Below are 27826 nucleotides of genomic sequence, written 5' to 3' on the forward strand. Positions count from 1 at the left end.
CAGTGAAATTATTTGAGGCGAGGCAGGAAGTACCGCGCCACACTGATAGGGGGCAGTGATGTGCGGTGAGACGCATGGACTTCGTATGCAAAAAAATAAAGCTAAGATCATACACGATTTTCAATTTGAATTAAAACAGCCCCCCCCCCCCACCCCAAAAAAAAAAAAATCCGAATTGAATTTTAGCAAATGTTAAATGTTCTTTTGTATACTTGCTATATAAAGCAATATTAAAATCTTGAGGGGAACAAAAAAAAAACCAACTGTTACCATTACAGGCAGAGGGAGAACACGCAAACTCCGCACAGAAAAGCCCCAGGAGACCCCGGGATCGAACCGACAACTGCTAACCACAGCGCCCCCGTGTTGACCCTCTCTCGAATCTTGCATGGAAATCAGTTGAGGTCATGAGTAACAACACGACCTCAACACAACGTGAGTTGTGTAACACAACGTGAGTAACAAAAGCGACAGGTTGGTGTTCATTGCGACGGAACCCCCGCCGACCCTTTTAGCTGCTTCTAAAGAGTCACACCGCCCACTTCCAAGATGGCTTTCTCTCTGTGGGCACACGTTGACGTGAGCGAATCAAGCGCACTCCCCTGTGATGGATCTTCACTATGTTACTTATTACCCCTCTATTTACTGCTCACCTGCGCAGTGTTGCATCATGAGAGTGACGCTCCCCTCAGCCCTGCCCTTCCAAACACGGCAGCACACTTTCGATGAGGCGAGGCACCAAACCACTGGAATGGTCGGGGGAACTCTGTTTGTTCTAGACTTGAAAGGACTCACATTTGAATAATCCTCCCTGCTTTTCTTTACACTTTGTAAACAGCCTGCTAAAGCGGTGGCCTGAACTCTAATTCAAAGGTGAGAATAAAGAACGGAGGTCTCCCGCTTGCTGTGTGAATTGGAAACTTTAAATTGACAATGACTTTCAGGTGAGTTTATCCAACATCATATTCGTCAGCCCCGTGATAACCCAGTGACTTATCTAGGATACCGCCTGTGTTTTATGACAACTGGGTTTGGCCCTGGCCCCCCCTCTTAATGACCGAAGGGAGAATCATTTGTGAAAGGTCACAGATGTATCTTCCTGATGGTTATGTTTTTTCCATTTGTCAGCAATTGTGAGGAAATTGTGTCCAGAAGCTGCTCCTCCCCCCACTCCTGTCTTGTCCTTTCCTTTAACAACAGATGAGGCAACTTGATCTTTTTGAGTAGGCGGTTTACTTCTAATATAAAACACTGCGTGCATCTTGGTGAGGTCCACTTCTTTAGACTCACAACTTGACAGACTTTAGACTTTAGGCTGCCATGGTACTGAGGCTGATAAGAGACACCCGGCCAGCTGGATCTGCTGCTGGAGATTCAGTGATAGACATGAGAGAGGACGAGTCTGCGCTCATCCTCATCAAACACTGCAACGACATGAAGCAGCAGGAGGCACGACTCAGACTCATCACTCTGCTTCTACTGCTTGTCAACATGGCACTTCTCCTTTTCACCAACCGCCTTCACCCCTGGCACCAGGGGAACTTTGCATCTGCTGGAAGAGGGGTAAGTCCCAAAAGCTTTCTCCTGTGTTCCTCATTTCTTTGGCAAACAGACCTCGGCTGTTTGCATTATTACAGATCAACAACCCCTTTACGATCACAAAATTATCAGACTGCTTTAACTACCCGTCTCACTCATTTCCAAATTTTCAGGTTACTAAATACTTTACGCTGCATCTAAACACAGTGACTGCAACTGCTTGACTAACCTTGGTTAAACAATCCGTCACACTCTATGTTTGAATAACAATATAATAAGCAATATATTAAAATAAAATATTAAAAATAAATTTAAAAGGGAAAGTGAGGAACAATGAACAAAAATCAATGCAATGTATTCAGGTGGTTGTGATTTGGCAGTTCTTATCAGTCCTTCTTTTTATTTTATTGGAGACAATGCAAAGTCAATATCAGCAGCTGTCACTTTGTGCAGTGAGTCATCTGTATCACTCATGATGCATTAAAACAACATGTTTCCAATTCTATCCACAGGGTGAAGTCTCTCCCAGCGCAGCCCTCCTGAGCCAGGAGAAAGTGTGTCCTGCAGGTATGCCCTTTGATTTATGTTGAGTAACTTGTGCTTTCCAATTTCATCCTGTAAGAGTGAAACAATATTTGGCAAAGTTACCCATTCAGCTCCGTATTTCAGTTCAGATTGCATTGTCGCTGTTTTTTCATTTTTTTATTATCATTATTATTATTGTTATTGTTTAAAAACCCTTTATGCAAACTGTGCAAGAACTGTTGAAGAAATGTTGGTCTTTGCAGAAACCAAAGTCCCTACAGAGCCACATTTGCAAAGGCTGAAGCTTTGTCACTGAGACTGTTTACAATTTATTGTAATAATAATTAATTACTAATTAGCATTTTCTCTGTCACTCTATGTATAGACCCTGAGACCAGTGACCTTCCAGTGACCTTCCAAAGGTGGCGCATTCATCTGAGTAAGTGCTTCACGTTTTGTTCGATGATGACGTACATGTACGGTGTACATTTCAAATGGAATAAACCACTTGCTCCTAGCGTAGTGTAAGCGAGTCGCCTCTTTGCTACATCAATGACAAAAAGCACGTTGAAACTAGCAGCGTCTCCCCTCCCGCATGCCGAACTGTTGCGACACGTCACGTCAGACTGTCAAACGATTAACATTTTTTACACGATTTTTCGAACGGGCTAAACATCTTAGCTGATGTACGGTATTTCCGTGGCCCGTTTACCAAAATGAACAGCAAAGCAATCAACGCAAACCAACCTAAACCAAAAAAGTGTGGATTTCGTGAACCATTCCAGCCCTCACGCTTCGTGCAGCTGCCCTTGTCTGATTGTGGCTGACTTTGCGGTGGATAGGGGTGGTGACGACCTTCCCGACCAGACCCCCCTAAGACCTGCTGCTCAGTCTGAGGCGGCTCTCTGTCACTCCACCCAGTGACTTACTCAGGGAAACAATTTTAAAGCATGTGCGTCATAATGTTAGGATTAGACATTACAATATCACCGCCTGGTAAAATAAAATAAAATAAATTAAAAAGTGCTTGTCACAACTTGTTCACAAGTAGCACAATATTTTTTGGTTGGTGGTGTGCCATGTTGAACCATCCCATTAATACCATGAAACTTTACACAATACAAGATTTGTAAAGGATTAGTGGTATGTTTTGAAACACGATGCCCTTTTCTTTCTCTTTTGCATTTTAACTTGGTCTCATAATCTTTACACATTTTACTTTGTTCCATTCCATTGGAGCATATTTTTTCATTCACAATCTCTTTTTTCCTTCCCCCCCCCCATCCATACAGCGCACGAGCCCCCGTCTAACGAGAGTGACAGACAGTACCTGAGGTGGAATGCTGGAATCGAGCACTTTGTCATTCCTCAGAGTGGATTCTATTTTGTTTACGTGAGAACCACGTTGAGGTGCCACAATAGTGTCAACGCTGCGGAGTACGCGCTGTTCAAATTGGAGCTGCACAGCTGGAACGAGGGTTACAACGAGACCCAGGTGTTGGCGCAGGCCTGGGACAGCGTGGCTTGCGCTCAAGGGTCGGACGCGTCCACCAACGTGTTTGTGGGGCAGATTTTTGATTTGCTGGAGGGAGATCATGTCAGCGTATTCATCAAACATGGTTATAACCTAGTGACAGAATCGTTTTTCGGCGCCTATGTTACATAGAAAAAAAAGCGCATGCCTTTTCTTTTTATGCATTTGCAGTTTGTGTCGAAAATTAAATGAAGCTGCTCCCTTTGTGTGTTCAGGTTAAGTGCGTCAGTGAGAAAACATATCCGTTGTTTAATCCTGTTACCTTTATCTGAGTAAATTTAAGATTACTGAGTTCATGGGTCATGTTGGGGGGAAAGGAAGAAAGACATGTTGTGTTATTTTGATTAAGTGTGAAAAGTCAAAAGGGTCAATTGGCAGACGGACAAAAGAACTGAGGTTTAAGATGTAATTTGTATTTTTATATATATTTTTTTTAAATAGGATTGTGACGAAATCCAGTTTTCCTGTTATTGTATTATGTGTCTTCAATGTACTCTGCAGTGTACCTCAACTTAAATGGTGACAATTTTCCAATGAATTTTTCGGGGTTACTTCTCATCTCATCTCCAGTTTTGTGTGGTTCAGGTGTTTCTTAAGAAAGGTTTCCATTATAGTTACTTAGTGAATAATTACAAGTAGATGCTTTGCAGTGAGACCTTAGTTCACTGAATATTTGCTTGCAAAGTCAAAAATGGAAGACTATTCTCAATCATGCATTTCACTGCCTACAATAAATCAGTTTATTTTTAAAATTATTTTTAATTTAAATTTTTGCCAGATTATTATTATTATTATTATTATTATTATTGTTATTACTTTTAGTAAATTGTAAAAAGCACAGTATATTATCATTGTTGGTAATTGCATTGAAAGGATTTTGCGACAGTTCAAACACCAGAACAACAGCATGAAAAATGTATTGACTCTATTGGCCAGTGCATGTATTGTTATGGGTGTATTTGTTTCAGAGAAATAGTAATATCTGTCTATTGGTCAAATTATAGTTATGATGTATTATCTGATGGCTAATGTTGCATTACAGATGCTCCGTCATATGTCCTAAATCAATCAAATGTAAAATTCTTAATATTAAAATGCCTAAAATTAGAAGTCTGTGTCTTAGTAATGATTACATTATTGCATGTGAAATGAATCATACAGAGAACAGTAAGTTACATTATGGAAACACTCAAAGAGATACAGATGAACACTGCTAAATCCAGACCTAATGCTCCTCATGCTGATAAATTGTTGACTTGGAAAAAGCTGTCTGTCCTTGTCTTGTTAGACCAAAGTGGGGCATTAGACACAGTTGACTATGAAATTCTTATCAATAGACTGGAGAACTGGGTCGGCCTCTCAGGGCCAGTACTTAAATGGCTCAGAACATACCCAACAGGCCATGAATTTTTTGTCACCATTGGGGAGCATACCTTAAAGACAGTCAGAATGACAGGGAGTCCACAAGGATCAGTCCCAGGGCCTTTTCTATTCAGCTTGTACAAGCTCCCCGAGCGTTGTATCATAAGCAGAAACACCATTGGCCCCCGCAGCTACGCTGATGACACCCAGCTCTATATTTCTGTGAGACCGCCTGGCTACATCAAAGTTGACAAACTGGCCGAATGTTTTGCCAACATAAAACTTTCTACAGTTGAACCAGGACAAAGCTGCAACACTATTTTTTGCAGACAAAGGCCAACGGGAAATACTAGCCACTCACTTCAATTCTCGGTCACTCAACACTATCTGTCAGGCCCGAAACTTAGCTGTTATGCTCGACTCAGGTCCAACTAAAGTCTTCTGCTTAGAACATCTTTCTATCACCAAAGAAAAATTGCCAAGGTAATGCCCTTTCTATTCCAAAAGGATGCAGAGAGGCTTGTGTGCGGCTTTATCTCTAGCAGATTGGACGGCTGCAACGCGCTACTATCTGGCCAACCAAAAAAAACTGCATCAGTCAACTCTACGCAACGCGTCTCCTCACCAATACCACATTACACCAGTGTTAAGATCCCTGCATTTGGCTTAGTGTGAAGAATACACCAAGTAGGTCCCCCAGACCAACTGGCAGAGCGCTTGGTAGTCCCTGGAGCCGGGGATTTCTGTTGCTTATCTTATCTACTTGTTTACTTCATCTTCAGGGGTCCTTTACATCACAAATGTCTGGGACATAACATTGCTGGTAGACAGCAAAATAATTGTTTGAATGTGTATCTCATCCAAACACACAGATAAAGCTGGCAAAAAAAAAGTCTGTTTTCCATGTTTGTTTTTTTTAGACAGAAGTTTTGGCTAAGGCATACTGGTCAATCTTCTGGAAAATCCCTCTATCACGTTACAGTGAAAAACATTTGGTGAGTATGTGGTATGTTACTTTGGAGACAGTTGTTTGGTTGTTTTTCACAGAGTCCGAGGAAAACTTCGAGAAAAATGACCAAAGTGGCAGCCGCGTTGTTGTCACACATGCGTTTTTATTGCACATCACACCGACGGCCATTCGTCTGATGGCCGGACCATGTCGAGAGGTCGTCCCCCTCACACAGGCAAGAATACAATCAAAACAATAATAGCAATAGGAAACAGCTTTTGAGCGCAAGGCTTTGTTGAGTGATGGTGTTTGTTTGTTTGTTTGTTTTGCAACTTGAGCACACGACACTCGTACAATTTAACATGCCGCCATCGACCTCATTTAGAAGACTGGGGAGAAAATATCAGTCTGACAAAACTAACAAAGAGATAAACAAAAAATACATTTTCCAAAAACATTTGGGGCACCGTGTGGATCCAGTTCAATACACCAAAATGGTTTCTGCTCAAACTGGTGGACGAGTTTATCGATGGGCGGTGGATGGGGACTACAGAGAAATGCAGAAACTAAATATCTCTGAAAACAAATAATACTGTGGGGCTTCAAAGACAATGATTTTGTTGCTTTGGGATCCTTTTCAGTTGACATAAAAGCAGCATGTTTTCTACATATGCCATGACAGATTTTTCTTCCTCCTATGAGGTGGCTCACCAAAACACTCTTTCCATCTGCTGCTGCTCCGGCTCCTGTGACCCCACCAGTCAAAATGTTTGCTCACCCCCAGGTGATGATTCACTGAAGGGTGGTGAGTGGGACCAAAACATCGGCACTCATAAATCCGTATGTGAGTCACATATCAGATTTTCAACTTGCACAGAACTCTGGGGAAAGTGTCATGATTAAAACGCCCACTTCTATTTTTAGTATTTTGGAGAGTGAAATTGTCTTTGGAGGTGTGCCCATGGGTCCTTATTGCAGCGTACGTGTGTTGTTACACCCTTTTGGGGCGAGGAGCTTCCTCATGGTGCATACTGACTTATTATGTTGCATCAGAGGAGAGAATGAGCAATGACTGTGATGTACAACTGAAGATTTGGAAAGGTGCTTTCTGAGGTGTGACATATCATCCTGACTGTGTGGTCACACCCGACCACAGACGAGTTTGTCTGTAGCTTCTGAAAACAAATCATCCCTGGTAGTACTTTAAAAAAAAAAAAAGCAACAAAGTTTGAGAGAAAGTACTCACTTCAGAGAAAGTACACACTTTTTTTTTTAAACCCCTAATAAGTGTTTAAGTGACTTGATAAGCACTTAGTAAACACATCTACTATGCATGTATTGATCCTGTATTCATACTTTGTAAATAATTGGTTAGGATTTGCCTGCACTTATGTTGACCCAGTTTATGTTATTGATATGCTTATAAATAAAGTTTAAAAAAATAAGAGCCACTGTACACTATACTCTGCTAATTCATACTAAAAAAAAAAAAAACACCTACTAGTGAGTATTAATGCCAGAACTAATTAATCCAATCCAGTGATTAATCCGATGTTTGCACTTTGGCAGCTGCTCAAAGTGGGTCCTCACTATAAAATGTTACCAACGTTTTCAGCAAACTATGTTTGATAACATTATAAACTTTTGAAAACCGTTAAATTACCATTAACATTCCTAGCATTTTTCTCCTCGCAAAACTTCTCTGTTCACTTTGTGACACTCGTCCAACCACCATCAGTAGCGTTTGGTCATTTACTGCGCAAACCGTGGTGCAATACACATACAGCGTCTACAACACTTAGAATAACTGGCGTGTGGAAAGAAGTCTGACAGCGGGCAGAATGAGAGCGCTCGGAATTTTGAAAAGGTCAGTAAGTAAAAATATTAAAGATCGATACTCGATTTTGAAACTTCAAACCAAAAATGGGGGGAAAATATCTGCCGTCAGATGACAAGCTTTGGTCCTTTCTTTAAGTGTTGAAGATATTTATGAAAGCATCCAGGGTGAAACAACCAAAAGCCGATTCCCGTCGTCCACCGCTTCACACACTCACCACAATGAAAAGCCCCCAAAAATATTGAACCGACTTGGCTCAAAGTCAAAAAGTCGCAGAGTAAAGACACTTCGACCTGTACGATCAGCAGAGAGCAAACTGAAATAATTTCCTTTCATTTCAGGGATAATGAATTTAATGAATTACAGTACGTCATTTAAACAAAAAAAAAAAAAAAAAAAAATGTGAAAAGTGATGGTTCATAACCGAGGCCTGATCATACTGGTGGGAAAACAGTGACAAAAAACATTCACATGTTGGTTATGGAACAGCTTTAAAAAAAACAAAAAGTTCAACATAAAAAGACTCAGTAGCAGCAGGCGACTCAGTAACATGAAGCAGATGTGCAGTTTTCCCTCTAATGGATCAGCGCATCTCGAAGACTCTTCACAGCCATCGTGTTCTCGCCCTACTCGGTGATTGCTGCGGTCACACCGTTCACTCGCCTGAGCTCAGTTTGCTTTGAGAGCACAGCGGTCTCACCAACAACGCTTGTTCCATTGCAGTGCGGCAGTGACTCGGGTTTTTAACGGGCGACGCGGCGTCGTCGAGTAGAACTTTTGTGACTGTGCGACGTGAGAGAAGCAGTAGGACTTCGGCGCCACCTCTCTCTCCCCTTGAAAAAAATAAAATCAACAAGTCTGGAAAATACAGTGAGACCACAGAGGACGAGGTCTTGCGTCGCTCGGTTTACTCGCAGCCGGGAGTGTTTCATTAATTTAAGAGGGCCACATCAAACTAAAGTGGTGGAATCGAAACTTGCTTCTAGAAAAATTCCCAGCAAAGTTTGCATAAGTGTTAATTTAAAACACAAGAGAGGAATTATGTGTGTATAAATGTACTGTGTGTGTGTGTGGTTTGTTTGTGTTTTTTGTTTTTTTTTCCTGTTGCACGGTCCATTAACTCAGCAGTTCCAGGTACGTGACGGGGACCTTTCCCTTCTCGTTACCCCGTTCTCCCATCAGCCAGTCAGGGTCCATTCCTGGTATGGTGTAGACGGTGATCAGCTGCACAGACAAGGACGCAGACGGGAAGTGGTTTTTTTTTTAGAGCCCTGAAAGCTTTTACGAGCAAAACATCTGAATCACCGGAAGGTAAAAAAGTCTGCCGGCAGTAAAACAATGATAGTGGAAGGAAGGTGATGATTAAAAGTCGTAAAATCTGATACTGAAACCTGAACACTGTAAACTGACGCAACACTGAAAATTTAAACTTAAAGACTAAAATAGTTTCATCATTGTCTAGAAGTTGGGCAATTAGCTGAGACACACAAGCGAAGACGTTGAGACACTGATTCAAGTACCAAGTATTAATAGCTGACCTCAATATCGCAATAGAAAATTGGTCATGGAAACGGCTCTCAAATGTAGCTCGAAGGTTTTGACGCTCTCATGAGGTGGTTTTTCAGACGTGTCCACATGGAGGTAACACTTTGCGCATTTACACGTCGGCGGACAAGACGTACGGGGGTCACGACCAGTTCAGTGACCAGTGAAAATGGCGCGTCATGTTTGGATGGAGGAGGAGACGGAATGTTTTTTTTTTTTTTTACAAGTAATCAAAAGGAAAATGTGACAAACATTCTTAACAGTGAACAAACATAAAAAAAAAAGGCAAACGTAATTCTCGTTCCTAGAGATTTTACGAGAATTACGTTCCGAGAAAAACTGCAACGGAAACGCAGCTACTGTGTCCTTGTACTACTATTCGGGAGTCACTCCGAAGCCGAGAAGTGCCTCTGCGGTGTGTATCACATTAACAGTTTACCGTTGGTACATGTACAGGTACATGTGCAGAGCTTATAATGAAAGTATTATAAAAGTGCTGTATGTTTATTATGTTTGCTTATGAATACAGCCAAACAATACAAATACCACTTGGTATACATAGGTGCAGTTGGTTGTCATAATCTATATGCTGTATGTGTATCTGGCTGTATGTGTGTTCAATGAAACCCACATCTGTTTCAATGATGTGGTTCGAGAAAAGGAAGCGCACTCCACCGTCCCTGTGTGTATTCAGTGTACACACATCCTCAAAGTGGTAATGCACAATTTATTTTCAGCGTCACCGCTGCAGTTCACACACGCCGGTCCCCCCTTTAAGCCCCAGACTGGCTCACCCAAGACCCGTTTCGACACTTAATGTGACGCTAGACACACTCCCGCTCACACCAGTCAGCAGTTCATCTGTTTTTACCCGCTGACAGGAAGACGGTACTCTAACTTCCGAATGACTCCATCTTCAGTGCAGGATTACATTTTATAAAATATTAAAGGCAATATGTGTACTATTTGGCTCCTTTTTTTGCAAGTGTGATTCACCAGCACAGTCCTGGTGAGCTCACACACTCCTCTTGGCAAACATTTGCATGTTATATTAAAAATAAAGTCATCAACATGTTGATTCACGTCATCCATCACTAATCCATCCACCTCACTCAGCAGGTTTGCCTGGTTGCTGACTCTGTTTATTACAGAGAAGTAAGAACTCCCAGAGGCCAGTGAAACCCCACAGCCCACACGACTGGAGCAGGTCCAGAGGAAAGACCCATTGATTACGTCAGTCGCGGAGGATCCCGCAGACGAGGAGGCTGAGTCACGTTACGCAGTAACAATAGTAGTATAACAACATTGTCAGCAAGTAAGTCAGTACGTAAGTAAGGTTTTGTACATACATGTACAAACATGTACAAAAATTTATAATCTTACTAATCGTACTTTTAATCCCTACAATATGCTACTTACTTACTGACAATGTTGTTATACTACTATTGTTACTGCGTAACGTGACTCAGTCTCCATGTCTGCGGGATCCTCCGCAACTGATGCAATCAAAGCGTCAAAGTTAGGGTTGCCACCTCCTAGAGTTTCAAATCCGGGACATCTGGGGGTGGGGGAGGGGGCGTGTGGGGGTGGGTGGAGATCTGTCAGTCTGGAGTTCTTACTTTTCTGTGGTAAGCAATAGTAGTATAACAACATTGTGAGTAAGTAAGTAGGGCATTGTAAGCAAGCAAGCATTGTAATGTATTGTAAGTATTGCAAGTGAGTAAGCAGTACAGCATTGTAAGTAAGTAGTAGATTGTAGGGATTATAAGTATGTTTTGTACGGTTATAAGTTTTTGTACTTATGCATGTATGTATGTATGTATGTATGTATGTATGTATGTATGTATATATATATATATATACACACACACACATACATATACACACACACATATATATATGTATATACATATATATGTATATACACACAAATATATATACACACACATATATATATATATATATATATATATATGTATATACATATATATGTATATACACACATATATATATGTATATGTATATACACACACACACACACATATATATATATATATATATATATATATACATACACACACACACATATATATGTACACACACACACACACACACACACACACATATATATACACGCACACATATATATATATATACACATACATACACATATATAGACATACACATACATACACATATATAGACATACACATACACACACATATATAGACATACATATACACACACATATATAGACATACATATACACACACACACACACACACACACACACACACACACACACACACACACACACACACACACACACACACACACACACACACACACACACACACACACTTCTTCAAGGGTACCTCGTCTGCCAGCAGGGACAGCTCAGTGGCATCATGGGCATCGTAGTCGTACAGGACCTTGGCCTTCCTGGTGCCAGTGACGGGCAGCTGGGTCTGCTCCACGCTCAGGGTGCTGGGCCTCTGGCTGGAGGTGGAGGAGGTGGCGGGGGGGTTTGGGCAGACAGCAGCAGCAGCATGAGAGGACAGAGGGGCACCAGCACTGTTAACACATCTACATTCAGATCAGAAGATAAAAAAAAAGAGAAAGATACAAATGTGGCTTTCATGCAACAAGAGTTCAATGTACAATAGCAGACAGACAGTGAAAACATGTACAATGAATACTGTTACTGCTCATTTAAAAGTGGTTGCATACTGGGAGATGACATTCTAAAGTAAAGTATGGGTGTGCAGAGAACTTTAAGTATTTTTTTTTTTTAAATCAAAATTTAGTAGTTTTTGTTGTTACTGGGCTTATCAAGTGTCACACGGCTCTGCTTAGTGCAGGCGTGGGGAAACTACGGCCCGTTAAAGCTTTTTAGTCTGGCCTGCCGACACTTGAAGAAAGTAAGCCAGTAAGTCATAAAACAGCTGTATTTCACCCATTTTTTCAGTGTTTTAAGAGTCATTTCAATAAAGAGCTAAACACCGTGGAGCTTCAAAGACACTGATACTGATACATTTTCATTCATCCATTTTTAATTCAGATAATTTTTATTCTCTATTCCACTACATATTGCTGTAATGATGTCAATGTCCCCAATGTGGGATAAAAAAAAAAAATGAAGGCATTCCAACTGTGATTCTAACTGGGCTGTTTGTTCTCCTGTGGGACGCTCGACTTCTTCTTAACTATGAACCGGGATCTAACTCTGGAACTCCGGATGCATACGACATGCAGAGAGAGTGAAACCCGGCTGGCTGTGAGTCACAGTGAATCACTGGGGACTTCCTTCACCTTCACCTCTTCCTCCCCCCTCCTGTCACTCACACACACACGCACACACACAATATTGCACAACTGCTTCACAAAGTTGCATGATCCAGCCGGTCTAGTCTGCACGATGTGTCATCTGTCTGTCTGTCTGTCCGTCTGTCTGTCCGTCTGCTCACCTGTTGAGCTCCTTCTGCAGGTCCTGCATGTAGTGATGGCACTGGGCAAAGTAGGTGGCCTGGGCCTCTGCGAAGTCGTGCAGGCAGCGGAGGTGGTTCAGCTGCAGCCGGAGGAGCAGAGCGAGACAAGAAGCTTTAGAGTCTTCAGATGGGCAGACACCGTAGAGAGCTATGGATATAGACAGATATAGCTAGAGATGGATATAGATAGATAGGGATATAGCTATAGATTGATTGACAGTTATAGACAGATAGATATAGCTTTTGATATATAGACACATATAGATAGATAGCTATATAGATAGATATACAGTAGATATAGATAGTTACAGGTATAGACAGATATAGCTATCGATAGATAAATAGTGAGATAGATATAGCTTTTGATAGATACATATAGCTATAGAGACAGACAGACAGATAGACAGACAGACAGATGGATAGATAGATATAGCTATAGATAAGGATAGTTAGATTGATATAGCTATAAATAGATAGATACAGTAGATCAGAGTTTCATCTCCCACTGACTTCCTGATGTGACTCATTCACTCACTCTTTATGACTCATTCATAAATTTCTCTGTTTACAGTCATTGGTCATTTGGAGGGAACAACTCAACGGCGACTTTGTCAAGTGACACGTCTGTGACGCAAAAAAGAAAAAAAAAAGGCTGACTCGCTGACAAACATTCATCATTTCCCACTCACATGGGTGCTGCTGATGCCTTCCAGCAGCAGCCGAGTCACCTCGGCCTGCCGGTCAAACTCCGTCTGAGCAACTCGTAGTTCGTGCTCCGCCTGCGCAACAGAGAGAAAGTGAATGAATAAGAGGAGGCGCTGAGCTGTGGAGCTGCGTGGAGAATACGAGGGGGGCGTGGGAGAGAGTTGCACTCACTTTATCCACCTCCTCACTGAGCAGCTGAGACACAGCGGGGAGGAAAAAAAAAAAAGCAGTGCAGTTAGAGGACTTCCACACTTTTTAAATGGCAAACTACGTTTAAAAGGCAGAACACAATGATCAAATCTAAAACCCTAGAAATGGGGCTGAGGTCACCACAGGTCACAGGGGACGGTAACCACAGACGAGAACAATTCAATGTATTGATTTACCCATTTATGTTATTTAACAAAGTTTAAACTAGGAGTATAAAATGATGTCGGGTTTTCAAAAATATGGCTTTTTTTTTTTCCTTTTCTTTTTTTAAATTGTGAAATGAACGTGACGTTGTCTCCTACTGAGTTGAGTTGGGACTTCTATCCAACTACCTACATCAGGCATGGGCAAACTACGGCCCGGGGGCCATAAGCGGCCCGTTAAGCTTTTTTTTTTTCAATCAGGCCTGACAAAACTTGAAGAGATTATATCAATAGTCAATAAGTCATAAAATGACTGTATTTCATCATCATTTTTTTTCCCCAGTCATTTCAACCTGCTCACCTCTGAGCAAACTCAGCCATATCGAGTTAATACATCTGCCAAGCTTTAGCAATATGTATATATTTTACACAAAACATTTGTAACAAATAACTCAGCAAGTGGTAGACACTCACTTACTTAACAGTTATTATGATACAGCAGCTTGTTCTAGATACAGTTTTTGTCCTGGGGACCTCCAACATAATGACTTGGTGTTACAATGTCCCCAATCTGTGTTTTCTAAAATATATATTTATATATATTTTTTAGTTTAATGGACAGTAAGTGAGGGGAAAAAAAGGTTCAAACACATAGTAAAAAAAACTAAACTAATAAAACCTCTACAGCTGATTGGGTTCTAAACCTATCACAGTGTTGCTCTCGTGTACAACCTTCAAATCATGCGATACATTGTGGTCAGGCTCCACATCCCAGCTCTCCCAGCCACTCTGCAGCTGGGCCAATCACACACACACACACACACACACACACACACACACACACACACACACACACACACACACACACACACACACACACACGCTGATGTTTCACACTCTGTCTAATACATTTAATGAACGTTTGCAACAAATTGAGTTCCTTTCGAATTGGCCATGAATGCAGCAGTGAAAATATTCGAAGCGAGGCAGGAAGTACCGCGCCAGCACTGGTAGGGGGCAGTGACGTGCGGAGAGACGCATGGATGGACTTCGTGTGCAAATGTGCAACGTACTTCTGGATTTAGTTTGACTTTGACTGGGAGTTGAATTAAAATTCAAAAATGTTGACGAAACTGACTTACAAAATCCTCTTCTGAGAGAAAAATACTTTGTGTTCGCGGGGTGTGACTCTGGCTTAAGGCTCCCCTCAGTGACCTTATCATTCACAGCGATTCACACCATAAAGGGACAAACGTGCTTTTGTCACATTATATCATCATGCAAGAGATTGAAGAAGTCAACCCTGCAGGTGCCTCTGCGTTTCATATTTATGTGGAACGGGGGGGGGAAAAAAAAAAGCAGCGTTGAGTTCTTGAAGCGATGGATCCCTGAGCGTTAGCCTAGCATTAGCATAGCATTAGCCACGTCTCTTCAGTGACAAGGCGGTTGAGGAGCGCAGGCCAATTTTGCATCGCTGCCAAAGAAACAAGCGACTCGTGCAAAGTCATGCTGACCCAGGAGAGCAACAGAGATTGAGACCCATAGATGAATGTAATTCATTGTTTATTAATTCGAAATTATAATTTAATTTTATTCAGTCTTCTCACTCTTTTTCGTATAAGTCACTTGTTTTCATTTCTGTTTTAATATATTTCTTTCTGCGTTATTTTATGTTGAGGAATTGATTAATAGCAGCTATGAAGAAATAAATCAAAATTTTAAATTTGCATGAGTTATCTGTGCATCCACCTCTCCATGGTACGCACGGGATACAACCGGTGAATTCCCCTACTGTGCATCTGAAAAGTATTGACTGCCCCCTAGTGGCAGTGATGATGTAGTGTTGTGATAGTTTTTTCATAGTAATTTCTGAGATCATTTTTGTTTATCAATTTCAATAAAAAAAAAAAATGTTTTAAGTTGGATGGCTATCATAATAATAATAATAATAATAATAAAAATAATAATAATGATACGTTATTATAAGAACATTAGCAAGGAAATACAATGGATGAGCTGTCTAAACCAGGCGTGGGCTAACTGCGGCCCGTTAAGCTTATTAATCCGGCTCTCCTGAACTTGAAGCAATGATATTAATAGTCATGAAGTCATAAAATAGCTGAATTTCATACATTTTTCAGTGTTTTAAAAGTCACTTAGATAAATGTCTGTCACATTTTAGAACCCACCAGTCAAAAAGTTGTCCCACCCCTGGTTTAAACCCACACAGTCAAGCGTTTCATGTGCCAAGTGAGCAGGTGAAACTAGCGCCACCTGGGGGATGCTTACCGCTGAAGCACTGGCAGACAGAACATAATTTCGAGGCCGTGTCTCCTGAAAATCAGGTGCAGCCTACAAACGAGAGCAGGAGGGAGGAACACAGTCACACATGCGCTATGCAGTCATCAAGCAGACAAAAAAAAAAAAAAAGAAATTCAAAAACCGACATGAAAAAGAATCTTCCCGGTGTAAACTGAAAATCAGATGCTGAACGAGGAAGTGTGACGTGCAGACGGGTGAAGGTGGAGTGAGACTCCAATGAGCTCTGATCAAGAAAAAAACATGCTGACGTTCAAGCCTTTGTTCATGATTTAGTTCAGTGTTAAAGGCAACTATGCAATTATTGACAAATAATATTTTACGAAAGTTTCTTTTCCATATGGCTGTCATGTGTAGTTCGCCTCCATGGCGGCGGTGGCAGTAGCAGGGGGTGTGAGGTGCTCTCACCGCTGCTTTGGCCTCGGCCTGCTTGGCTTTCTTCAGCCGCGCCTTGCAGATGTCCAGGTCCAGCCTGCGGTTCTCCAGCAGCCGCCTCTCCTTCTGCAGGCAGGGGGCAGCGACGCGCCACATTACACACTGGACCACTTCGGACTGAACTTTTGCGACTTGACCATCCACTGACAGAGCAGCGTTTCTCAACTGGTGGGTCGCAACCCACTTTTGGAGCCATTTTGATTGGGTCGTGGCTTTGTGGGCAGTTTCCCCTCCCTTTTTTCTCTTTTTTTTTTAAATTAAAAAATATATGTATAGATATATTATATAAATTAAACATACATACATATACACACATTTGCATATACATACATACAAAGGTTTCTTGGCAAACTGCCCAGGCAGCTGGTGATGAGGTGGCCTCGGCCTCACTCTCACTCTCACCCTCACCCTCAGTGAGGTGATGATAAGACACAGATTGAGGAGATTCGCAGCCGCTGTGAACGAGTCAGTGAGTGGGACTCACAGAGATGGTCCTCCAGTCGCCCTCCAGGAAGTTGCGTAGCGGTGTGAGGAAGCCGGCGGCGGAGGTGTGGAGGAACTCTCGCTCCGCTCCTCCCAGCCTCTTCTGGTACTCGCCCACCGTGATCAGGGTGCTGCCTGCAGAGGGAGCACAGCGATGCACAAAGAAAGTAGGACTCGATCGCTTCCCGGAAAAAACAACAACAGGTGTTCTCTTCCTTAAAGAAACGCGTCCAGACACCAGAGCGTCACACGAGGACGTCAATCAAGCCCCGGCCGATGCAACACTGACCGTACGGCGTCCCGGGGCCGAAGTCGTTGGCGGCGTCCAGCATGTACTGGCCCAGCAGCTCTGCGTTGGTGGTCTTGGAGGGAAGCTTCTTATCCAGCTTGTCGTAGATGAACTCCTCTATCCGAGCGCCTGCACAGCAACAGGTGTTCAAGAGAGCTGTGTCAAACTGCAGCCAGCCGCTCCGGGAAAATACAAGTAAGACATGAAGGGTTTTTGTTTCTAAAACTAAAGACAGCAAGCGAGAGGAAAAAGTACATTTTGTGTCAGATTCACAGTGGCAATGTTATCTAACAACATGAATAATAATAATAATAAAAAAATAATAATAATACAAGGATGAAGCTTTACTTCTTTTGTTTGCCACTAGTGGCTGATCCACTGGATTTAGTAATGATGAATAAAAAAAGATCTGAAATTGTGGACAATATTGAAGTCTTCGGAGTCTTTTTTTTTTTTAAACCAAAGGAAAACAAAACACTCGTGAGCAACCCCCAAACAAAAAGGGAACTTGTTGAAAATGTTACACAGCTTTTTTTGTTGACGACACTGTGTGTTTTCTCTTCTGCGTTTGCGAGATGTTAACATTAATGATAAATTAATGATAAATTGATAAATAAATACATTTCAAAAAGTCACTAACAACAAATCTACATTTCCTCAAAATGTAGAAATAAATAGTTATTTAAAAATAAAGCCGCTAAATATCCAGTACTTATGACAGTAGTGTATATTTAGTACAACCACTGAGGTTTTGGTAGCCGATGATCAGCAGCTCTCGGCCAACCAACACTTAATGAGTCACACTGAGAGCCATCATTCAGTTAACCAGCGAAGGAAATTTAATACAATTAACTCAGTTTGACATCTTGGCATGGATCATAAATCTAACTTGAAATAGAAACTGCTGCGTCATTCAGATTGAGGATTGGAGCAGAATCAACAGTTGATTCCAGTCACGCGGCAAGAACACAAATCATCGGACTGCTGCTGTTGGGGTTTTCTATGGCTAACATGGTGAAGATGCAACCCATGAATTCTGAAATAGAAAGTTTTGCCAAAAAAAATTGGATTGATGAATGACGTACAAGCAGCAGTGAGACCATGACGAGACCCCCGAAAGGCCTCAAAGCTCAATTTAAGGGGGTCTCATGTTTTTCAAAAAGCTAATAAAACACACATACACCCCCCCCCCCAAGACCCCCCCAGACCCCTCAGACCCTGAGTGCAGGAGAAGAAGCAGTGACAACATATGATTCATTGTAATACACTGATATTACTCATAACACTATTACTCATCATCTTTCATGTAAATGAAGGGGTCCATGGAGCAGTATGGGTCAAAGGTCAGCAGCAATTCAACCCCGAAATTGTTCATTTTCACGTCAGCGTCTTTGTTTCAGCTTTGACATGTCAGAAATAAACCAAAAGTGCAGTGTTTTTCAACACAATACTGCACTGTTGGTCTGTGGGTGGTGAGGGTGTGTTGAAACTTCAAAGGGTGTTCATACATCGCACACTGGGGAGGGTTTTGTTTTTGGTTTTTTTGTCTTTTTGCTGGATTTTATTTGCGTGGACGAGGTCGTTTTCTTCTTCAGGTTGATTGGCGGACGGACACCTGAAGGAGCGATGCAGTTTGCCAGGTATAAACTCCGTTTGAAGCTTCAGCAGCTCTTACTACTGCACAACGTCAGCACCCTGGCACAGAGCGAGGTGACTGGAGTCTGTACTGACTGAGAATGAGGAGGCACGAGCACAATGAGTCCACAGACCGTTCTTACACAGCACTCTTAGGTGTCAACTTACCAGTCTGATCAACTGGAGCATGAAGGGTTAAGAACAAAATACAAAGATTATCAGTTAGACATCGTGACCAGATCCACATGCCGCTGCAGCCCACCCACTCTGGGTGGGAGGGAGAGGAACCTGGTGGAGGAACTGGACTGAAGGTTGATCGGCGCAGTAAGAAAACCGACCGACAGAGGATATTGAAAATATTAAGGAGTTGAAAATGATTGCATGATTGATTTTTTTTTTTAATCTCCAGAATGTATTTAACATATTTCAAGCAACACTGATGGAGTAAAATAAGTAAAATAAACAAACAAACAAACAAAGGGATTAAGGGAAATAGGAGCTGCGTTTCCATTACAGTTTTTCGCAACATAAATGCGATATTTCTAAAATTTCGACAAAGTGCAATTGCGATTTGCAGGTGTTTGCACTGAATGGAAACACCTGCATGTATTTTTAACTTCTTTACATGTGTGCTTTTCAGTCGCCACTTACTTGGGTTGGGCTGGAGCAGAATTTCTGTTTGCCTCAGGATCTTCTCAGTCCAGTTCTTGGTGCTGTCGGCCCGAGAGAGCAGGTTCTCCAAGTGAGGGTCCAGCTCGGTCTTCTCAGCCTGTCCCAGTTTCTCCTCTGTGAACTGAAGACAAAGCCCCAAAAAAAATTTAAAAAATGAACAAACTGCACATAACACACGGCGAGATGCTCATGCAGCATTATGAAGACATATCGTCAGGAAAGATGAAACTCATGATAATCCCATGAGAGGGATGTTCATGCTTTAAATCGCAGCTCAGATTACAGTGAAGCTCTTAATGCAGTCGCTTCCAGTTCCATGTAAAAGTTAGTCTTTTGGTTTATTCATGAAAAACATCAATCTGAAAACTTGTGGTGAGAACTTCATAGCTCAATTTACCAAGATAAGATAACTGCACCATTTTTGTTTTGGCAAGCAGCAAACTCTCATACTGGTTTACCTGCAACTGACATTCCACCACAAGATAAAGATGCATTGCAGTAACGTCACAATTGTACCACACACACTTACAACACAATATTTCTAGGGAAAACAAAGATGCCAAACAGGTTAGCGATGCCTTCTTCATTTCGAGATCACTTCTTCCAGAGTGTCTTTTAAACAGGATCAAACATCAGCATGACTGAATTGGCCAAAGCTGCAGTTTGATCTCATCCAAAAACCACTGGCCATGTAAAGGTGCAACAAGCCTGTTTGTTAAGGCTGCTAAGGTTCAGTTTATTCTAACATCCTCCCGTCTGTTGTGTCCAAACGTGGACGGAACACAACCGAAGCAAAGCAACATTTGTGTGCTAAGAATAGAACTGACAGCAGGAGAACCATCAGATGGACTATAGAGCACCAGATACTGGCAATCTTCTTCTTCTTCTTCTTCTTCTTCTTCTTCTTCTTCTTCTTCTTCTTCTTCTTCTTCTTCTTCTTCTTCTTCACAGACAAGCAGACCAGTTGAATGAGGATGACCGGAGTCACGCAGCCAACGCTGCACTTGTCTTTAAACCAGAAAACTGTATTTCATTAAAAAGACCACACACGTGTGTGTGTGTATGTGTGTGAACCCTTCAATTATCTCAGGGTCATCATTATCCTGCTGACATGAGCAGGCAGACGAGACATCTAGTTAAGACATTACACTGGTGGGGCCGCAGTAGAGAGGGAGCCGGAGCAGCAGCAGATGGACGGAGTGTTTTGGTGACCAACCTCATAGGAAGGGGGGCGGGGGGAATACCACGGGATAGGTAGAAAAAAAAATGTGTGTTGATGTCAATTGAAAATGAACCAAAGCAAAGTTGCAACAAAATCAGTGTCTTTGAAGCCCCGCAGTATTTCGCTCTTTATTGAAAAGACTCTTAAAACACTGAAATAATGGATGAAATGCAGCTAATTTATGACTTAGTGACTACTAATATCATTTCTTCAAACATTTATAAACTGATTGGGAATGATTCAGACAGATTCATATGCAGTGTCTCCACACACACACACACACACACACACACACACACACACACACACACACACACACACACACACACAGTAGGGATCCTGGGGGAGGAGGAAGGGGAGGGGGGCCGTGTCACGCATTCGATCACAGCCATCAATAATGTAGCCGAGCAACCGTCATCGGTTTACAGCCATGTCTGTTTGTCCGTCCGTCCGTCTGTCTGTGTGGTCCGGAGCTACAGACCCGCAGCTCTCTGCGTCCGAACCGAGACAAAGAGCGAACCGGCGCCGTCGAGGAATAACACCCGGCTGCTTCTCTGCGTTACGTAAACGCAGCTAACCAACGATTAACCACACGCCTTGTTTTTCCCCCACACGGATAAAAATAAATAAATAAATAAATAAATAAATGCGTCGGTTGGTCAGGTTGCTCGGCTAGCTTCAGCTCACCTGCACCGCCCGGGTGAAGAAGACCCCCGCGTCGCAGGCCAGCTTCTTGACGTTGAAATCCATCTTATCGATGTGTTTGAGCAAGACGAACTGTTTGGGACGTTTTCTTTTTTTTCTCCCGTCCTTCCCTTTTTTCCCCCACCGGGCGGAAATCCTCTTGATCAGCTGAGATGATGTAGCAGCAAACGCAACGCAACGCAGCAACAGCAGCAGCGCTGGAGCGTTAATCAGCTTGATGGACGATCGGCTCGGGGATCGACTGAGCGCCCTGCTCTTAAAGAGACCGCAGCACCAGCCTGCAGTCACGATCACACACTGGACCCAAGCCCGACTGCATCCTGCGACACTCCGCGAATATCAGCGCGCACAGTCGCCAAGAATATGCCATTATCACCATCATCATCATCATCATCATCATCATCATCATCATCATCATCATCATCATCACAAAGCATTAGCATTAGCATTACTTGGCACCTTAAAAATATTCTTTGAAATAAATCTTTCAACTATATATATATTTTTTCATTTTATCACAAATAAGATTCTTGCCTATATAGAATATAAAAAAAATTGACATTTACATGTACAAAGAAAGTGTTTTCAGCCATATTCACCAATAGGAATATACTTCTGTTCTTTTTTTTTCTTTTTTTTTTTTGATGTAATGAAATAAGTTAGATGAAATGGGTTTATTGTGAGATTTAGTTAGTTGACAGTACAGAGACAGCTGTTGCAGAAAAAAATAAGGAAGTGAATTTAATCATTGCTTTTTAGAAATTGGTGGGTTGAGACACTGGATTTAAAGAACACCATCTTGTTTGTTCTGGACTAGAAAAGTGATGAAGTGATCGAGTATAAGTATCATCACAAAATACACAGTTACTGGTTTCAATGCCACATTTCCGTTGTAACAAGTCACTGGATGAACAAACCCCATTCAAAATTTTGAAATGGAGTTCTTTTGGATTTAGAATAGTGAGATTTAAGATTCTGTAGGAAAGCACAAGGAATGAGACGATATTGAACATGTTTCCAATTTTTTTTTAATACGGGATTTTGATTTTCATACAATCGCAGCCTCCTGTTAAAACTTACGGGAGAAAAGGGGTGAAAGAAGAAGAAGAAAATAATGTGTGACGTCAGACGCAGAAGCGGAAGAAGGAAACGTGTGACGTCAGACGCAGGGTGACCAGACGTCAGCGACGCTGCGAATGTATGGCGCCTTGCTCGCTGGCGGCGAGTTTTAAAGCGTCCAGCAAGCCCGATGTGAAACCAGGCAAACCCACAACTCAACTTTTAATTGCACAATATTGACCCCCCAAGTTACCGCAATGCCTACAGACAGGTATGTAATTGTGTCTTTTGCCCCCCCCCCCCCTGGATGTAAAGTCGTGGATAGATCGATCACAATACTCTTGTACCTCTGCTTGGTGTTGTCCGTGTAATGTGCAAGAGTTGTTCGAACTTCTCACTGTTCTGCTTGACGTCAATATATCCATGTTTGTACACGCATGTGTGTACAGATCATGTTTTACAGTTCATCCAGTGTCAACCGCGTCGCGTGTCTTTTGTTCTTTTCTCCAACTTTGCGAGTAGCGCCAGTCGAGACCGCGCTTTGGCCGCATCAGGCCGCGAACCTGCGTCTTTTCTCTCGGGATGAGTTCGCTCCAGACTTTCCCACAGAACAGAATATCCAGAACAGGAGACCAGCGAGCTGTCGGTGGTCTTTCCTCGAGTGAAACCGACCTTTAGAACAACAGCACTGGCCTTTATTTTTCTTTCGGAAGTCGAGCTTTGCGCGGCTAACAGCGGTTATCATTATGGCGGGCAAACCGGATGACACCAGTTCGCCCAACAAAGTCCACTCGCATGTTCGAAAACCAGGTGGTGGGCAAAAGTGTTCGTCTGGTGGGGCCACAATGGGTTCTAAAAAAAATAAAAAATAAAATAAAATGTAATAGAGGTGGGAGCAGCAGATGGACGAAGTGTTTTGGTGAGCCACCTCATAGGAGGGAAAAGTCTAACATGTTGAAAACATGCTGCTTTAATGTGCACTGAAAATGAAGAAAAGCAAAGTTATTTAGCTCTTTACTGAAATGACTCTTAAAACATTGAGGGGAAAAAATGCATGACTATTAATATCATTCCCTCAAGTTTGGCCAGGCCAGATTAAGTAGTTTAACGGGCCGCATATGGCCCCCGGGCCGTAGCTTGCCCCTGCCTGTTCCGAACTGATAACAAAAATCTTGCGTGAAAACTCATCAACTTTTAATTCTTCCCCCTCTCCTTCCTCTTTGCGGCGGCGGCAGCAGCAGCACCACCACCAGCAGCACCATCATGCCCCTGCAGGGGCTCTCCTGTCTGGCCCACCAGGGATCCATGTTGACCCAGTCCAAGAAGCGCAAGTGCAGTGAGTGTTCCAGCGAGGCCGCGGACATGGAGTGCACCCCGACAGAGTTCATCCAGCGCTCCTCGCCAGGATCCAAACACAAGCGTCTCTTCCACAAAGGCAAGGAGAACGACGACGGCGGCCAGTTCGTCCTGGCCAGGCGGTCCAGGAGGAAGAAGGAATCCACTGCAGGTCAGGAAGGGATCACCCCCCCCCCCCCCCCCCCCCCGCGCTCTTGTGCATCTTTATTTATTGACCTCTTTGCTGCCTTTGTCAATCTTCCCTCAGGTATTTCATGGGACCACCTGCCTGAAGAGCTCTTCCTTCGCATCTTCCACCTGCTGCCCCTCCAGGACCTCCTCAGGACGGCTGTCGTCTGCAAGAAATGGCACCGCTTGGCGTGAGTCTCCACTTGCACTTATTGTCGTACATTCGTGATTGCTCTCGTCTGTCGTTTCTTCGCAGAGAAGAATTTGCATCGACTCGTTCACGTTGAGCCTCCGTTTCGGCACTTAAAACAATACAAAAACTACACAGTAATTAAACATTAATTACACAGTAATTACAAGAAACTTGAGACTTTCAAGTCAATCTACATACAAACAACAAGAGCAGATGTGTGAAGCCAGTCAGTTGTGCAGATGCAGAGGGAGAAGCAAGGTGTTAGAAACCAGTCCAGATGAGGTCCAGAATCTTCTCGGCCCCACGGCGGGGTAGAGTTCTCAGAACAGAACCGCTGACTGCTTCCCGTCCTCGCCGTGTGTCCGTCCAGGTTGGATGACTCTCTGTGGCACAGTGTGGACCTGGAGGGCTTGACTCACGTGGACCACGCCCTGCAGCAGATCCTGAAGACGGGGGTCCGCAGAGTCCGCTGCCCCCGCTCCTACATAGAAGAGCAGCGTTTTGTCTGCGCAGGGTGAGAGCAACACAGACATCTTCCACTTTTCCCCTTCACCTGGATGGTTTCGTTCCTTCCATCCATTTCATTGTCTTCGGTTTAACCTATTGTCATTCCCCCGCCTCCCCCCCTCCCCCCCCCACCACCACCATGACAGCCAGTTGCAGCTGCTCGACATGGATCTGTCCAGCTCCATCGTCCCCACCGCTGCTCTGGAGAGCATCATCTGCAGCTGCAGGCTCCTGGAGAACCTGAGCTTGGAGGGTTTGCAGCTCTCCGACACCGTCGTCAGGTACTTGAGACGAGAGTAACATTTTACGCTCACTAGGCATATTTACACGTGGGTTACATATTAGCACATCACATTTTGCAAACTGCAATGGAAGCGCAGCTACTGAGTCTGTGGTTCATGGCAAAAAAACAAAACAAAACCAGGCACGCTTTTCACCACAGTCTGATCCTCTGGTTACACTTCAGTAACTTTAAGATGTTCTTTCAGCAGCTTGATGGTCTGTGCTGCTGTTCTATGAAGACACTTCCTACGATGCATTTATCCTTTTCAAGCAGCCAGTTGACTCTTCCCTCTTTCTCTCAGCGCTCTGGCCAAAAACCCAAAGCTGCAGCAGCTCAACCTGAGCGGCTGCTCTGGATTCTCGGCTCCTGCTCTCGCCGACATGCTCGTATCCTGCTCCAGGTCGGTGTTGATACAAAAAAAAAAACAAACAAAGGCCTTTAAATGAGCCTTGAACCAATGTCCTGTGGATTCTGCTTCTCCTCCCTGTTGCAGTTTAGTGCAGCTCAACATCTCGTGGTGCACCTTCACCAACGACCACGTGAGGAGCGTGGTGAACAATCTCAGCCCCTCAGTGACTCACCTCAACCTCAGCGGCTACAGAGAGAACCTCACCCTGGACGGTAAATAAGCAGTGCCGCTGGACGACAGAAGGCTGGGCCAACGTTTCGCTACTGCAATCTAAAATTCAACCACTTGATGTCGCCGTTTCTTCTTCAACGTCTCCAAATGAGCAGACAATCCATGACCCGTTAGCGTGTTCTCAGGTTGACACTTCCTGCAAGTGTCCCAACAACAGGCTTCAGAGGTTCTGCGGCCAATAAAACACTCAACAGTCACTTTGGACGTTAGACTCTGTATTTAACAAAGGCAACTGCAGACAACGTAGACAAAAAAGCATATGTGGAATTTTTTTTTATTAAGTTTGACAAAATGTGTTGATTGTTTTTTGTTGTTTTTTTTTACAGATATGAAAGTGTTGGTGACGAGATGCCCCAACATTCGTATTTTAGATTTAAGGTAAGAAGAGTTTACTCACAACTATGACGTGTTGTTATATGAGCTCCGAGGGGAAGCTAAACGATATTAAACGGAGCCAAACTACGGGCGTCAAACTCTGGAACTGAACGCAGCTCTTGTGTTCTGCAGCGACTGCACCCTGCTGATGGCCGACTGCTTCCCTGTGCTGAAGCAGCTCAAGCACCTGCTGCACCTGTCGCTGAGTCGCTGCTATCAAATCCACCTCGCCGCTATCACGTACGTCCCCTGCTGGCCCACAGTTGTAACTGTTGCTAGCTTGAGTGTTCGTTTTTCTAACGGTAAGAACTTTGTTCCCTGCAGCGATGTGGGCAACATGCTTCCTGCTCTCACTCTGCTGGACATGTTCGGTGTGGTGCAGAGCAGCCACCTGCCGGCGCTCAAGAAGGGAATGCCGCAGGTGTCTATCAACACCAGGCCCTTCTCCAGCATCTCCAGACCCACACCCGCAGGCAGGGTCATCGAACGCACCATGTGGAACCGGAAGTGCCAGCTGAGTTTCAAACTCTGAGTGTAAACCGCAGTTCAGCTGCAGGCTGCCGATGATGTTTTCTTACTGATAATCTGTTGCTGGAGTGTTTTGTTCTACAGTGACGAAACTGCGTTTACATGTGTTTGTGTTTTGCTGCTAAAGGTGCTTTTAATGTGACCGGTGATGTTGAGGTCATGAGGTCACAGACTGAATGTGTGGGAGCTTTTAAAAGGAACAGAAAAGAAGATGGATTGTACAGATTGTAGCCCTGGGACCCTGGCGGTGTTGCACTGTAATAACTACTGTGCTGTGATCCACTGGGTTTCAGGCTGAATGCAATGATACTAGGAGAGAAAGGACAACTGGCTCACCTCAGTATCTGAATGATGCCAATATTTCCTGTGACTCCCATTCTTTTTTTTTTTTCTTTTTTTTTACAAATTTAAAACATTTAACAATGACTTCGTCCTCTTAAAAACAGAATTGTGGTATTAAACTGTAGCGACCGAAATAAAAAGGATAATGTTTTGTTTGCGTTACCTCAGTACTGAATGTACTTTTGGAGAATGACGTTAATTGTTATTTTGTAGACCATGCCATTTTCAATGTTAAGTATTGTTCTTATTGTTGGAATTTTTTTTTTATTCATAACGTTGAATTGAGAATGTCTGATTTTAATAATGCAGAAGAATACAGTTGTTCTGTCTGTGGGGTGTCGAGGGAGGAGGGGGGGTTGGATGTTAAATATGTAGAGCAGTACACATTCCTGTTCCAGCTTACTGCTTTAGCCATCAAGTCACCTAGTTGTTGTTGTTGTTGTCGTTGAGTCCGTTGTGTTAGTGCGTGTGGGCTGCGTTCCACGCTCTGCTCTGAGTTACGACTTGTATCATGTCGGCAGATTAAACCTTTGACTTTCAACTTGTTGCTTCAGTCTCAACCTTTGTGATTGGCTTTGATGAAACCCAGAAATGTTATTTTTTTTTGGGGGGGACCTCAGAGGGTCATGGGACAGAAGGGAAGAGGACAACTTGAATATAGGTTCTCCATCCAGTTAGTTTGCAAGTTGGAAATATTTCAGAATACACAATAGAGACTGGGGTAGGAAATAGGATTACTGAGGGAGTACATATGTTGTATGATCTACTGTACTGTGGC

The 27826-nt window shown here is 43.1% G+C and overlaps 3 protein-coding genes across 5 annotated transcripts; 2 read left to right on the plus strand and 1 right to left on the minus strand.

Annotated features, from left to right (window-relative positions):
* The first annotated feature begins 1308 nt into the window (after window positions 1-1308).
* LOC142889882 (uncharacterized) lies at window positions 1309-4157 on the plus strand. Its single transcript, XM_076028561.1, has 4 exons — window positions 1309-1563; window positions 2052-2106; window positions 2450-2503; window positions 3357-4157. Exons 1-4 carry the CDS (start codon window positions 1321-1323, stop codon window positions 3728-3730), a joined length of 726 nt encoding a protein of 241 aa, XP_075884676.1. The 5' UTR covers window positions 1309-1320; the 3' UTR covers window positions 3731-4157.
* A 3802-nt stretch (window positions 4158-7959) lies between these two features.
* On the minus strand, window positions 7960-21804 carry sh3glb2b (SH3-domain GRB2-like endophilin B2b). Of its 3 annotated transcripts, none has more exons than XM_076029168.1 (11): window positions 21580-21804; window positions 19650-19791; window positions 17364-17492; window positions 17076-17209; window positions 16565-16657; window positions 16127-16189; window positions 13656-13679; window positions 13469-13558; window positions 12759-12859; window positions 11667-11877; window positions 7960-8970 (listed from the first exon to the last, which is right to left on the minus strand). In XM_076029168.1, exons 1-11 carry the CDS (start codon window positions 21640-21642, stop codon window positions 8863-8865), a joined length of 1158 nt encoding a protein of 385 aa, XP_075885283.1. In that variant the 5' UTR covers window positions 21643-21804; the 3' UTR covers window positions 7960-8862. The 3 variants fall into 3 exon arrangements, with proteins under 3 accessions (XP_075885283.1, XP_075885281.1, XP_075885280.1); XM_076029166.1 differs by having other exon boundaries at window positions 11667-11790; window positions 21580-21738; XM_076029165.1 differs by lacking the exon at window positions 16127-16189 and having other exon boundaries at window positions 21580-21738.
* A 944-nt stretch (window positions 21805-22748) lies between these two features.
* On the plus strand, window positions 22749-27589 carry skp2 (S-phase kinase-associated protein 2, E3 ubiquitin protein ligase). Its single transcript, XM_076029196.1, has 10 exons — window positions 22749-22927; window positions 23898-24163; window positions 24260-24371; window positions 24744-24887; window positions 25027-25161; window positions 25465-25563; window positions 25657-25784; window positions 26130-26181; window positions 26311-26418; window positions 26503-27589. Exons 1-10 carry the CDS (start codon window positions 22914-22916, stop codon window positions 26708-26710), a joined length of 1266 nt encoding a protein of 421 aa, XP_075885311.1. The 5' UTR covers window positions 22749-22913; the 3' UTR covers window positions 26711-27589.
* Window positions 27590-27826: the final 237 nt, after the last annotated feature.

Source organism: Nelusetta ayraudi, unplaced genomic scaffold (genome assembly GCF_046127955.1).
Source record: "Nelusetta ayraudi isolate G7.1 ecotype Tasmania unplaced genomic scaffold, CSIRO-AGI_Nayr_v1 ptg000026l, whole genome shotgun sequence".
NCBI lineage: Eukaryota > Metazoa > Chordata > Actinopteri > Tetraodontiformes > Monacanthidae > Nelusetta > Nelusetta ayraudi.